The sequence below is a fragment of the Protopterus annectens genome, chromosome 10.part0, assembly GCF_019279795.1.
Source record: "Protopterus annectens isolate FY-2018-M chromosome 10.part0, PAN1.0, whole genome shotgun sequence".
Lineage (NCBI taxonomy): Eukaryota > Metazoa > Chordata > Ceratodontiformes > Protopteridae > Protopterus > Protopterus annectens.
The window spans coordinates 156990567-157006366 of record NC_056744.1 but is presented as its reverse complement, the minus strand read 5'-3'; the positions used below and the strand labels follow the sequence as shown (position 1 = coordinate 157006366).

The 15800-nt window shown below is 39.4% G+C and overlaps 1 protein-coding gene across 2 annotated transcripts in view; it reads left to right on the top strand.

Moving 5' to 3' along the window:
• CPSF4L (cleavage and polyadenylation specific factor 4 like) overlaps positions 1 to 15800 on the top strand; it is a 498262-nt gene that overhangs the window by 250732 nt on the left and 231730 nt on the right. For both annotated transcript variants that reach the window (XM_044085126.1, XM_044085125.1), the window contains one exon: positions 14317 to 14410. In XM_044085126.1, coding sequence (XP_043941061.1) covers positions 14317 to 14410 — 94 coding nt within the window. The remainder of the gene's footprint in view (positions 1 to 14316; positions 14411 to 15800) is intronic.

Genomic DNA, 15800 nt, shown 5'->3' with positions numbered 1-15800 from the left:
ACACACACAAACACGCACCCACACACAAATTGTGCCTTTTCGATTGAGGGTACATGATTATGACATTTTTACATGATCCTTCTTGCAGTCATTACAGCAGTTTAAGTGAGGCCAGTCAGGTAAACCCTCACTGTATTGTTTGTTTGAAGCCTAAAAATGCAGCAGTATATGCATTCATTTCCTGTTACTACACTGGAAATGGCTGCAGTTAAAGCACTGAAATGTCTGTTGCACTAGGGCAGTGTTGTAATATTGACTCAGATTTTGTTCTGCAGCATGGATACACTGGTGTAGCATGGAAACCCTACCATTCCAACTGTACCTAGGTAGGGGAACAATGTTACTACTTTGTCAGCTATAAATTGGAATTATGCATGATAACATTTGTGTTACTGTTGAACACACAACACTAGATATCATTGTACTGGTGTCACTTTTTTTCTTGTATGCTGTGCTCTTTGTTCAGACCTGGTCTTTTCTTTTGTGTTCCACAAGTGCTAGTTCTTTACGCCCATTCCAACACTCCATTCAGTAAACTAGATAGCGTGGTCTACCAGTTCAAAATATCTTCCACTGCTGTAGCCTAATGCAAAGCTTCACCAGTTAGGAGTTACAGTAAGCTGACACCCAAGATTCACTAGTGTAAGGGCTTGCTATACCTGCCACTCTAAATGTTTGGCTTTCTGCTGTCCATCTTCGTTTCTGGATGCATGATTAGTAAGTGGAAGTGGGTGGGAAGAATGTCTGTGTATTTTTTTAGTTTCATAGTTTCTTAATAGGCTATTGACCTTGAAGGATTGTAAAACCCCTAGCTTATGCATTCCTTTGTTTAGCCCTTGTAATTTAAATATGAATAATCCATAGTAAACAGAGCATTTGCATGTTGCCCCTTTCCATAAAGGACAAGGGTGGTACTCCAGGGATAACTTTGGTGTTACCCATTCATTCAGATTACATTTGAACAGAGTAAGAGAAGTACTTACTTTTATGTGGAGAGGAAGACTGTTACAAAGATGTAGAATTCTCTAGGTTACATATCTGTCCCTCCAACATGTTCTATTTATATTGCAAAAGCGATTAAGATCTCTTGAGCAGGTGTTCATGCCACCATTGGACTTGAGGATCTGCAGTAGGTCTGAGGATAGGATCTGTTAAAGCTCTGTATGGAAGTCAGATGTCACCCCTCAGCAACCTGTATGATACCGAAAAAAGGGACAAAACTTTGTGTAGCTGTTAAAATTTAGAACCTTATTTTATTTATTTTTTTTGGTGAGAAAATGCAGCGGGCAATTAGGTTAATGTCAAGTGTTTGGATACATACATTCCAAAACGGGTATTATACTCAATGGTCAGTCTAATAAATACTGAAACAGAAGAATGATCGCATCTTTGGACCTGGATGTCATACTAATAATCTGTGCAATGAAAAAGGACTTTCTTACAATAGAGGATATATGGCAATCGAAAGACTGTCTGCATAGGTTCCAAGGTCCCTAGCTGCTGAATAAATTTTCATGCTGTGTTTTCAATGTAATAGTTGCAGGAGGTATGCTTGCTGAAGGATACTATTATACATTTTTTGGCATTTAGTTTTGGCCCCATGGTTTTGACACCAAGCTATTTCTATAGAAAAGACTGTCCTAGAGGATCTTGATGTCCTCTGAAAAGATAATTACAGCCATCAGCAAACTTGAGTCATACCTTTTAAAGTACTGGTGACAGGCCTTTTGGAAGATATGGATCCACCAACCTAATTTCCTTGGTTCTATTTGTGAGCCAGTTTGCTATTGAATGAGTTTTGTTTTTTGGAAAGCCTCTTTCCTTTGACCCTTACTACTATCCTTCACTGCCCCTTGCTATGTTCAGCTCTACTTCCTGATCCACCCTGTCCCCATTGCTACCCACCCCGTTTCATTATAACTTTAGGTTCCATACTATACCTACTACTTCATTCCAGAATTCAAGAACCTTTAAAGAAGATGAGGCAGACCTGATGGCAGTCAAGAGCTGCCAGACTTCATGACTCATGATTCAACAGCTGTATAACAAAAGGGGTAAGGGTAACTTATTTATTTGGCTGGTGTTTATTATCTGGGTAATAAGTTCCTTCTGAGACACCACTTAAATTGTGTTAAATCCATCACCTATAGGCATATCCGAAATAGGGTAAACTTTAACCCTCTCTCCTTTATCTCATCCCTTCAAAAATGTGATTGGACACCACTGAAGTACCTCAATCTGGATGAAGCTGTCCACTTCTTCACTAGCACCTTCCTAAACACACATGCTCCCATAAGAAATGCCAGAGTCAAAACACAGTACACCCCTTGGCTACAAATAAGCACCAGGGCACTAAAGAAAATCTGTGATGAGGCCTGGGCGCACTGGCGCGTAACAAAACCCCCCTTCTCTAGACAGTAATTCCTAGAGTTCTGCAACAAGGTCAAAAAGCAAATAAAAGAAGATAAAACCCAATACTATCAGTCTGTCCTAAACTCCTATCATCACAACCCTAAGCAGTTCTGGTCCACAAACTCCATTCTCCACCCAGGTAAAGTTGGCACCCCCCCACATACCACTCCCCCTTGCTCCAGCGGTATTGCTGACTCATTCAATAAACACTTCACTGAAACCATTCTATCTTTGACTAAACAACACAACCCTCTACCCACCCTCCCCACATCAAAAACAAATACTCTGCCCACAGTCTCTTCTTTTTCATCAGTACCTACCTCCTATATATATAAAAAAACTTCTATTGAAACTTAAGGCTACTAAACTTAGGCTGACCATCTCCCCTCTGAATACCTAAAAATAGCAGCAGAAGCCCTAGCTTATCCAGTCTCTACCTTAATAAATCAGTCCTTATCAGAAAGCTATGTCTCCACATTGTGGAAAATATCCCACATCATTCCCCTCCATAAAGGTGGCTTCTCCACTGAACATTCCAATTACTGCTCCATAGCCATCCTTTCTCCACTTTCCAAGATTCTTGAGAAATGCATCCATTCTCAAGTCTTAGACTACCTCTTAGCTAATAACCTCCTCTCCAGCACCCAGCATGGCTTCAGGCCATACCACAGCACTACTACTGCCTTGTTGTCTTTCACTAATGCTGTCCATCATAAAAATAGTCTGTTATCCTCTGCTATATTTCTGGATCTATCCAAGGCTTTTGACATGGTCTCACACAAATTACTAATCTCTGTTCTCACTAACGTATCCTTTTCCCAATCGGCTACTGATTGGTTTCACAGCTGTCTAACTGGCCACCAACAATCAGTTGTCTGGCATAATGACCTATCTGCTCGACTTCCTGTAACACTCTGTGTTCCCCAAGGCTCCATTCTTGGTCCCCTACTATTCTCACGCTTCACCAATGATTTATTCACAGCCACCAAGCATGCTTCTCTTGTACAGTATGCAGATGACTCCACCCTCATCTGCTCAGCCCCAACTATACCTGAACTTCACAAGATCATACAGGAAGCCTTTTCATCTGTAAAAAAAAAAAACTAGCTCTGTAATGCCCAGTTATTACTCAACCCAAGCAAGATCAAATTCCTCATCTTCCAACCCACCAAATATAATCCAGTTATCCCCCACTTTAATATTCTAGCCAAAGAAAATGCAGTCATCTCCCCAACAAAACACACCAAACTACTTGGTGTTCAGATTGATAACAATCTCAGATTTGACACTCACATTTCTCTTGCAATAAAAAAGGTTCACAAAAAACTAGGTGCATTGTACAGAAACAAACCATTTCTCACCAAGACCACCAGAATTTCTGCTGCAAATTCCGACCTAATCTCCACTTTACTCTACACCTCTCCTATACTTACCTACCTTAGACAAACAGACCTAAACAAACTCAAGGCTTGCTACATTGCTAAGTTTCTCACTGGTGCATCTTATTGCAGCTGCCACTGTATCTCACTTGGAGAACTTGACTGGCTTGAACTCCCTCAACTTCTTCACCTGAATCAGCTCTCTCGCCCACAAGTTAGTAAACCATCCTCTTACAGCCCCATCCCTTCAAAACCTTCTCCAGCCCTACAGCTCCACTAGACCACCATGCTCCAGCATCTACTTCTAGTGACCAAACCCAAAAACTCAGCGGGAGAAGCACTAGTCTCCTGCATCATATCCAGATTATGGAACAATCCCCCCACCCCCCCTATAACCACACTACCTTCTTGCAGTCATTGAAGACTGCACTAAAAACTCACTTAAAAAGTCCCTGGTTATGCCCATGCACCATTCCCGACTAGTAACCCTCCTTTTACCTCCCCCTCCTCTAGCCACCCTGGCTCATACCGTCTGATAATTGCATTCCTTCCTCTGCAGCCTCTGGCTCACCCTTTACCCTCCCTTCCCTCCTCAGTCAATCTCTCAGACGTGTTGTAACATGCTTAACTCCCTCACTTCATCTCAACTCCAAATACATATCCAACTGACTTCCACCTAGCTTCCTCTCACTACCACGTATACTACTCACTCAGTCTCCTGTCTTACTCCTCTAGCTCCCCTTCCATCCCATTAGCCCTTCTAGATTGTTCCACCTTCGTGTGGAGCTTCTGCTTTATATCTGCTTGGGTTTTGTGCAATATTTGTATATAAGATTTAGGTATATGAGTTTAGAACAGTATCTGTTTGAGCTTAGTACTATCTGTATATACATCCTACCTTTATTCCTAGCCTCTAGTTAGATATTGGTATATCTGTTCATTACTGTTTCATATTGTATGTATAGCTAATGTTTGCTGCAGTATGTATTATTTGCTATTGTATGTAAATTCAATTGTTCTTCATGTACTCTGCTGCTCATTTATTGTTCTGTGGAGCTTTTCTCCCCGGGCCTCCACTGAAAAAGGACCTGTGTCCAGTTGAAATTTCCCAGTAAACAAATGTAAATAAATAAATAAGTGAAATGGCCCAGAAATTAACTAGGCCAAGTAGCCAATGACAATACACACACAAATAATCTGCATCTTTTTGTGAAATATTTTTATGGCATAAAGTATAAGTTACAAAAATAAAAAATATACTACATAGTGGTTGCATCTAAAGAAGGTAATAGACATACAGCAAAAAACAAAGAATAAATGATAATATATGGATACAAACTTATTTGTGTGTAATTTGAGATATAAAGCGCATTAAAAGAGAACATAAGAAGCACAATGTAGTAGTGTATAGAGTGCCGTGGAAAGAATGGGAGAATCGTCATAGCAACTACAGTGCAAAGAATAACTGAGAAATAGGTATAACCATGCTACAAAAGGAGGTGTTTCGTTATATTAATAACTAAATCCCTAACCCCTCTCCCTCTTAGTATGTTATGTCACTATTATGGAGCTGGAGGGGAGGTATTTCTAAGTTCAGAGTTATAAAAGGAGACGGTTACAGAACAAATAGAAGTATTGAGTGAATAATAATCAGAGTTTTGGGAGAAGTGTGTTTCTGTGTGTGGGAGGGAGGCATGGAGGCATAAAAGTGTATTGGACAGACTCTCAGAAGCACCTGCATTTGTTTTTCCTCTAGCAAGTGAAAAGTTAACTAGGTTTATCTCTGCTTTTTAGTCATGGGTCCTGCTGTCCAACAGCTGTTGACTGTCACCTATGGTCTACCTTATCTTCAGTAACATAATTATTTATTCATTTATTATTTATTTATTACCTTAACTAGGAGAACCCAGCTGGCAAAGCCTGTTTTCATCTGAGGTCAGGGAAGAAACTGATAGCTGCATTATAATTAATTCTGTTCATTTCAGATACATACAGCAGAGCTATGGGGCAAGAAAATAAGACATGTATAAACAGTAAGCAGAACACAAATATTGAATCTAGAAAATCCTTAATTATAAACAAACAAGGAACTACAACAGGTAGCAGCAGTATGGCTGTAAATAATATAACAAATGTTAAGTAGCAATTATGAAGAATAGATTACAAATTAGTTTTCTGAATCTTTTTGTACTGACTAACTGTTGACTGTAGCAGGGAGTAATGGCTATAATAAAGACTGGAGGATTGCCCCTTCTCATTGTCCTAATCATCCAGGAGGGGCCGCCATACAAGCTTTGTTATAGCCCTTATTTGCTGTTACCCTGCAGAAACCTGGCTGAGCAGTTCTCTTGCAGTGTCAATCCCTGTGCAGTCAACTGTCCCAGTTGCAGCATCTGTGACTTGTGGGGAGTCATCCTTGACCACTTATGCTCTCTTGAGGCAATGTTTAACCTCTACTGGTAGTCACTATTGCTGAAAACTGGGCTCCTTCCCTTCTTCCTTCACTCCTCCTCTGGATGAAAAAGTCCGTACTGATAATTCCCTCCCATCCTTCAAAACACAGACTACTAGTTAGTCCCATCATGTCATCTGGGTTGCAGTCAGGACTTTAACTTCTTTTCCACAAAACTGGCATTATATGAAAACATTAGTGGAGTAGAATAAATAGAAAAAAAAACTAACGTTCTATAGCAAGAGTGCATACTGGGGGCAATAGCAAGAAAAATGAAATAAACTAATCAGTAGTGAACAGCCAAGATGTGAGCATGGATTCACATGATAACTTGGTTCAGTGCATCTTTGCAATTTTATATTATTTTTCAGAGATACCTTGAACTTTGGACATCATGCAGTCTAATAAGACTCAATAGTTTGTTTTCCTTTTTCAGATCTATAAGTGGGGAATGGTGAGTCTATTTTTCAAAAGATGATTTTGGTACAATACGTACATAGGGGTAACTATGGTGGTGCAGCGATTAGCAATGTCACCTCACAGCAAGAGGTTCTCTGGTTCAGTTCTTGGCTGGAGTGCCTTCTGTGTGGAGTCTGCATGTCCTCCTTGTTGTCACATGGGTTTCCTCCAGGTGTTCTGATTTCCTCCCACATTCCAAAGACGTGCAGTAGGTGGAGTGGGCACTCTAAATTGTGTCTGTCCGTGTCTCTGCCTGTGCGCGTGTCTCTGTCTGTGCGTGTCTCTGTGTGTATCTGTCTGTGTGTGTGTGTGTCTGTGTGTGTGTGTCTCTCTGTCTGTGTGTGTGTGTCTCTGTCTGTGTGTGTGTGTGTGTCTCTGTCTGTGTGTGTGTGTGTGTCTCTGTCTGTGTGTGTGTGTGTGTGTGTGTGTGTCTCTGTCTGTCTGTGTGTGTGTCTCTGTGTGTGTAAGTAAGTAATACCATGGCAGGGTTGGCCACCCAGTTGTGTAAACCTTGGCTCAAGATGATTGTCACTGTTGAGGTGACACCCCGACCCCATGTGCAAAATGGAAAAAGGGGTTGAGGTTGGACGGACGTATATTCATGTTTGATGAATGTATAGTCATGGAGGGTGATAACAGGACATGATTTTCTGATGAACATTTACTGGTATACTGTAGTGTGTGGCCTTGTCTAACTCACTCGCACCTATAGTACTGTTACGTGTTCATCCATTTGACAATCTTGGCATGATATGACTTTGAGATATATTTGGAGGCTGATGTCAGTAACTTGCCAATTAGCAATAGGCAGCACATCAAAGGGCAAGCTGCAAGAAGCAAATGACACAAACATTGCTAATGTAGACTGCACTGAAGTGCAGCTAGTAAGTTTTGTTTGCCATATTTTCATGCTTACATTCTTCATATTTTCATACTTGCATTCATATTTTCATAACTGAATGCATCGTGTGTTACTGATAGAGTGCATTTTCCTCTCTCTCTCCAGTGTAAGCATAACTGACCACATTTAATACACTGTGCTGAATATGTTGCTAGTTGGTTAGGTTCAAAGGTATATACTAGGCTAATGACTACCAGAGTGCTTATAAGCCCATATGTGCAGTCCAAACCAATTGTGTCCCTATGTATCATGGGCATTTATTAAGATGGTGTGTGTTAGTTAGGAAGTTTCTAGAGGGTATTGGGGAGTACATTAATTTGGGCATTACTGTCTGCCTCTGACCAAGATGTGTGCCTGACGCAGGGTGAATTTCCAATTTCCCATCCACTGGTCAAAGTTACACTTAAAAAGGGATAGGAATCATCTCTGTTTCATCTAGATAGGGAGCCTGTTCCAGAGCATGGGGATCCTCTGAGACATGCATCTGTCTTGCCAACATGTCTTATTTATGTTATAAGCAAAATTTAAATCCTTGAATGTAGTGGTTCTGTGCTGTTCATTTTGTAGATGTGCAAGAGGTCCAGCAGAGATGGATCTGAGGATCCCTTGTATGCCAGGCATATATTGCCTCTCAGTAACCTGCAAGAGAGTCAGCATAGGTATAGGACTTTAAGGTGATCCATGTAGAGCTATGTGTTTATACTGTGGATTCTGTTTGTAAGAAACCTTTCTGGCATTCCAACTGCTGAATTTTTCTGGTCAGATATGTGCTGAATAAGGGTCAAATAAAATTGTGCTATGACTTCCTTGGATCTGGATGCCATGCTTACTTACAAGTTTGGTGACATAGAATGATTTTCTTACTTATTTGGCCACATGTTGGTCAAAGGCCAGATGATTGCCTGCTTATGTTTCCAGATCCCTGCCTACCAGGTCAACTCTTAGGGGTGTCTTATTGGTGGAGTAATTAGCCTAGGTGGCAGTTTTCCCAAAATGCACTATAATGCATTTCTTGGCATTAAGTTTTAATCCATGACTTTGGCACCAGTCTCATACCTCTCAGCTGTACAGATTTTCACAGAATGTCCAGATGTTTGCCTCATATTTCTGGTCCGTTTTTCATAAAATTGTAGTTGTAAGGCAAATTAGTGGCAAATCATTAAAGACTGAAGTTAGAAAATAATGACAGACATTTGAGTTTCAGAGAGCACACCCTATCTATCAACTTTCTAAGTTTCTACAAGCAATATTTTAAAATTGTCCCTATTTTTGGGCCTTTGATTCAGAGGTATGCCAGTCATTTGTATGCTTTAGAACCTCTTGTAAGATGTTTGTGTCATGGGTGTAATCTATGATAGCTTCCAGTTTGCAGTCATCTACCAACTTGGCCAGCCAAAGGTCCATGACATTAGCCTTTACTTCCAAGAAGTAGATGCCAAACAGGAGTGGTCCCAGCATGGAGTCCTGAGGTACACTGCTGGTGATTTTTCTCTTAGTTGAGGTGGTCTCACCAATCCTGACTTCCTGAGTCCTGTCTGTAAGCAGCTGGCAATCCAACAAGTTATGTAGGGGTTTATGCCTAGTCAGTGAGTTTGTCAACTGTACCCGAGTAGGCTATGCTATTGAATGCCTTGGCCAGGTCCAGGTAGGTGGTATACACCATTTTCCCCCTCATCGATTGGCTTGGTGACCTTCTCAGAGAAGACCACCTGGATTAGTAGGCATGATCTTCTCTTGGCAAAGCCAAACTGGGTTGGTCCAGTGTCTGAAGGTTGTCTGTCTTTTTCATCATTTCCATGATGATTCATCCCTTGGCTTTACATATTAGACTAGTCAGACTGATAGGTCTGTAGTTTCCAGGAGCAGTTGATGGTCTGCCATTGTAAAGTGGGGTAACCAATTGCAGTCCTCCATTCTCTTGGTACAAAGCCTGTTTTGACACTATATTTGAAAATTGGCTAAAGCTGTCATGATAGGTCATATTTTAACTTATTTACGAGACATCCCAGGATATTGTCAAGGCCCATTGAGGCTGTGTGTTTGGTCTTGGTGACCACTGTCAGGGCCTAGTCACTGTTTATACTTGGGGGGGGGGGGAATTATGCTAGTGGGTATTTCATGGATGGAGGCAGGGTAGAGTGGGGTGTAAAGTTGGAGTTGCATTTGTCAGCCAGTAGATTTGCTGTGTTGCTCTGCGAAGGTGGCACCACTGACCACCTGTTCAGCACACTAACGTGTGGTACTTTTGATGTTTTGGATATGCACTATTTCTGTAGTTACATTGTGCAAAAAAAGAAAACGAAAGACCTGAAACGAATGAGGGAGATGGTGCAGACAAAAATAAGAGAATAATCAGGTAAGTTCTAAAGAAAGTTACCTGATTATCCTTTTTATTTTGTCTGTTCAGGCTCTCCCGAATGTAAAAAATTTCCCAGTTTTCTTTTTTTATTTTCAATTAAAAAAAAAAAAGCAACTGAGATCTTCCTTTCGCCATTGCTCCCTCTGCACAGCACTAATGTACTGTGTATGTGTGAGAACACTAGTCCCATACGCATGCGCAGTACATCAGAAAAAGCCCCCGGATACCAGAAAAAAGCAGAAGAGCAGCACGGAGGTATTGTACAAAGATATTATTTAAGAAAAGCAAGTATTTTTTTTTTTCTTAAATAATGTCATTGTATAATAGCAATAACTGACTCCATGGTTGTGGTGTATTGAAATTTACCCACAGTTGGCTTTATTTAATCACTTGGGCTTTACCCTTGTGATTAAACCACACCAACCATGGTTAAATCTTCAATATACCACACCGACGTTGTTGGTTATTACTTACTGATTTAGGCATAGCACTACAATTTTGTAACTCCTCCTAGAGTTGCTGTTTTGAATTTAGGTTTTATAATTGAAGTAAATAGTTGTCTGACTTAATTGGATTGTTTGATTTCTTATAACATATTTATTTATTTTTTATTTATTGTCATTTGTTAACCGGGTTGGTCCAACTGAACCAAAGGCCCATTTTCAGTGGAGACCCGAGGAAAAAAGCTCCAATTACAAATACAGACATGCCAAAAAAACAGTAATTAATACAAAGACTAAAAATTGCAATAGTAATATTGACAAGAAACATTTACATAAAATGCAATCAACAAAGACAGTATATTAGTAAGCAAGTTTCTAAATATTCAATACAATAGTGGCGGGATAATCCTAGAGTAGGAATAGTTACAAGAACCTGATTGTAGATGTACTGTAAATTGGAGTGCTAGAAGAGCAAGAAAGAAAAGTTTAAGAAATCAAAAGTAGAATTTAGGAAAAAATCTGAGATCAGGTCGGAGCTTGGTAAGGGCAGGACCAGATCACAAGAAGGTAGTGTTTGAGTTGTAGTTTGAAATGGAACTTACGGGGATACTTCTTATTTTAAGTGGAAGGGAGTTCCAATTGTGAGCTACAGAGTATTTGTATAGGAACTTACCAATATTTTTAATGGCTTATAAATGTCAAGATGTTTGTCCAGATGTATGAAGTTGACATTGGGGATTATATTGAGATACAGTATTAGAAATGGAGGGACAGGAAGTTGGATCATAAAGAACTGAATGTGTGATATGCAGTTGAGAAAGAAACAACTGTTTACAGAATTCAGGCCATTAATGATTTAAGGGTGAGGCAGTGGTGGGATTTGTAGGGGAGATTAGAAGCAAATCTAGCTATTTTATTGTATGTTTGCTCTAGTTTAGAGAGATGTGAAGACTGAAGGTGATGTGAAGACTGAAGGTTAGTAAAAACTAGAGTTGCATACAAAAGAGAGGGTAATAGGAGAGACCAGGCCAGGGAAGGTTTGGTGGAGGGTGAAAGGAGTTTGTGGTTATGGTACAGGAGACCAAGTTTTTGGTGTTATTATTTATTCAATGATGGATATGTATGCCGAATTTTAATTCATTGTCAATTATAACACCAAGTAATTTAGTATGGGGTTCTGGTCTGATAGTGGTATTGTTGAGTGAGGTAATAGCGAAAGTGAATTTGTGAGTTGCCAGTGTTTTAAGAAGGAAAAGTAGAAGTTTAGTTTTTTTTGGGGGGGTTTAGAATTAGTTGATTATCATTGAGCCAAGTTTCAATGGATGTAAAAGTGTCTTGGGTAAGAGCAAGGAGTTCTGGGATGCTGTGGGCAGTGGTAATAAGGGTCGAGTCATTTGCATATTGTAAGAGTGTGGAGAGGTTGGTAGCAGAGGATAAACTGTTGGTAAAAATACTGAACAAGAGAGGACGCAATAAAGAGCCTTGAGGGACACCAGTGTTAACCAGAAAAAATGGGGAGGTGACTGTTTTCCATCATATAGATTGTTTTCTATTAGATAAGTAGCTAGAAAACCAGCTTAAAGAGGAAGTGGAGAGATGAAGGTCAAAGAGTTTAGTTATCAGTTTAGAGTGAGAGACCGTATCAAATGCTTTGGAGAGGTTGAGCAATAAACAAGAAACTAGTAGGTTGTTGTTACGGGCTTCTGTTAGTGTTTGGGTGAATGAGAGTAGAGCTGTTGATAGACTGTGGTGTTTAAGTAGCTGAGTGTAGACACACTTTTCTAGAATTTTGGAAAGAGAGGATAGTATAGCAATGGGGACAATAGTTGGATGGGTCAGTGGAGTTTCTTCCTTTGTCAACAGGGATTGTGTAGAAGGATTTTCATACATCTGGGACAAGAGATTCAGTAACAGAATGATTAATAAGGATAGAGACAGGGTAAGCGATAGCATTGGCAGCAATTTTAAGAAAGTAGGAAGGTAGATTGTCAACAGAGGGAGACCAGGGCTTAAGTTTATTTAGTTGGGATTTGATGAAGGCAATGGGAACTGGTTGTAGGGCGAATGTATTGGAGGAAGGAATACTGGGATGTAAAGGTAGAGAGGAGATAGCAGAGCTATTTGGAGTTAGTTTTTAGATTGTTTCAATAAAGTAATTATTTAAAAGAGCAGCAGTCTCTGAGGCAGTATTGAGCGGAAATGGGTTGGGAGTAGGAAGATTGCCAGGATGGAGGATATTATTTATATTAGACCAAAACTTTTTAGGGTTGTTATGCGGGCTACTTTGGTTGGAGGCAAAGAAATTTTCATTTCTGATAACTATTTTTTTACACCTGTTTCTAAGTTGCTTATAGCTTTGGAGTAAGGGGGAGTTTGATTTCTGGCCCAAGTTTTCCAGGCAGCATTCCTCTGATGCATGACAGTGTGTGTTTGCTTAGTTAACCAGGGAGCACATTTTGATTTTACCCTCATTTTCCTGGAAGTTGTCATGGAATTTAGTACATCTATACAGTATTGAAAGAGGTTACAGCATCATTAAGGGGGAGGTTTTTAAGGAAGGACCAGCTAGTTTGACAAAGTGGAGATGAAATTGTCTGGATTGAAGTGAGTTAGATCACAACATTCTCTGTAAAGGTGTTCTTTGGGAGGGTGTTGGGAGTATCTATGGATATAAGTAGGGGAATGGTCACTTAAAGAATTAGGGAGAATGCCAGGGTTATGGTAGAGACACAAGGGTCAGAAGTAAGGATCCAGTCTTTTATAGATCCTGAAGTAGAGCTTCTGTCAGACCTGGTAGGGGAAGATATTAGTTGGTGGAAGCTATACAGACTGAGACTGAGTAGGATATGAGGAAGAAAAAGTGGTTCAATCTATATTTACATTGCCAACTAATTAAAAGGAAAAATTGTTAACAAAAAAAAAAAATTGTGAAGACACCCCTTCTTTACAGTTGCCAGAAAACAAATGTGTGCTGTTTACTAGTTTTTGTTGGTGACATTAACCGTCTTAGTGACAGTAGTAAATCTGTCACACAGACTCTTATAAATGATGTAGTCACTGCTAATTGTTATATGGATTTTTTGTTGTAATAAAGATTATTTGGATCTTTATCCTACATTGGTTTTCCTACATCTTCTGTGCTGCACTTCAGTTTCCACAGCTATCCCCTGGAATAGTTTGAGACTGTAGAGATGCTAATTCCATGGAAGGCACAACACTGCATTACAAAACGTCATCTTTGTACTGCTTAGCACCATCTTGTGCCACAGCAGTGTGTTGCAGTTTCAGGTGGGAATAAGAGGACTGCGGTGGTGGTGCTGCGGTAGCGTTGTCACCTCACAGTACAACGTTGTCCTGTTTGATTCTCAGCTAAATCGTCTTCTGTGTGGAGACATGCGTGAGTGGGTGTACCTTCGTTGAAGGTTGTAAGTCAGGGCTGGCAACTCGGTACGTAAAAATCTACTACCAATCATTAGTGGACTGGAGTTCCGCTGTGGCAACCCCTAAAAAAAAAAAGCCGAAAGATGCATGTTTTTCATGTGTCTCATGCTGAATGTCTGGAATAGCTTACAAGATAAGGCTACAGAGTTAAACAAAGGGATAAGATTAAGATTGCTTGATGCAGGGGAAAAGAACATTCCTTTCATAAGCAGTTATCATGTTGGTTGATTAGAGATTATCATCTACATTTTACTTGGTAGTTAAAAGAATGGGAATAATAGGCCATGTGGACTTTTGATGTCACCAAAGCCTACATTTTTGTTTTCATTGTTATTCTCCTAGATTTCAAAAATACTGAAGTGTTAACTTGCAACAGTATATTAGAAATGGAAATGCAACAGGTGCTATCATTTTAATATGACTGGTTTATATAAAAGAGTGACTGCATAAACTGCCTATTTCTCTTACAGGGCCACTGTGTAAACACAAGCACACTCGGAGAGTCATGTGTACCAACTATCTAGTAGGATTCTGCCATGAAGGACCAAATTGTAAATTTGTCCAGTAAGTACACCATAATTATTCTAAGGAAGTTTAACCTTTAAAAATGGAGGGCTGGAGTAGCTTAATTTCAGAACAATGTTAGTCATTTCTTACATGCCACAGACACTTGGACTGCATCTATTAAGTCAGACTTTGTGAATGTTTTCAGATAAAAAGCAAAAATGTAAATATTTTTAACTATTCACATGCTTATACAGCAGTATGGCTAGCATGATGTAAAGGGAGCGGCTACCCAGGGTGGAAAGTTTTAGCGGATGGGATTGTCAGTCTTGAGAGCAATACCAACATATTTTACAAGTATTGCATTTGCTGTCAGAACTGAAGCACTTTAGCTCTCCCTGTGTAGCATAAACTGTAGTAGCTGCTTGTTCAATGTAGTAAATAGTTTGTTACAGGAGAAGAAAGAAGATGATTTAGATAAGGACCACAGGACTGGGAATGGACCTTTGTTTGAACCTCACCTTAATGTTAAAGGGGCTGCCAGGTTGGGGAACAACATAGATACACAAACATACACAACAGGATATATATATATATATATATATATATATATATATATATATATATATATATATATATATACACACACACATTTTATATACACACATATATATATATATACACACACACGTTTTATATACACACACGTGTGTGTATGTGTGTGTGTGTATATGTGTGTATATATATATATATATATATATATATATATATAGTTCATCAAAATGCAGTCTTTTTAAATATATTTTATTTGAAGTAAGGTGATGGAATAAAATGGACTTCAAAAACAGTGAAAGGATGTGTGGTATTTCTATGAGGCTGTTGAATACCAGAAAGAAGGGAATTTTCTCTTTTCTGCATTATTATGCACTTTCGAAGTTGGTATATATAAGTTAGTGAGGTGTGGCGGACTTGACTTCGGAGAAGTGCCTTAAATTCAATAATTTTGTTAAATACTTTTTCTATGGGACATGAAAATTCAATCTAAGTATACTTTGAAAACTTGCCATAAAACAATATATGGCTGCAATTGAAACTCTGAGAATTGTTTTCCTTGACTATGTAATATGGCGCATTTTTAGTTTGTTTTTTGGTTGAAATTTTGGTTGAAATGATAAATGCCGGAAGTGTTAGTCATCAGAAAATTGGCATGTAATAGGTAGTATAATGCATGCAGTTTTTTGTCTATTTGGTTCCTAAAGCAAAATCTTTCTAATGTAATGAAAGTTTCAGCATAAGGCTTAGGAATATTTCTGCAAGTGTCTGTGGTTTAGAGCAAGAGTTGGGTAAGGGGATCACTTTAGTGCTGTGAGTATATTGTGTTGTTTGTGGTGTATGTGTGTGTGCATGAGTGTCTGTCTGAATGATTGTGTTGGAGGTTAGAGTTAATATT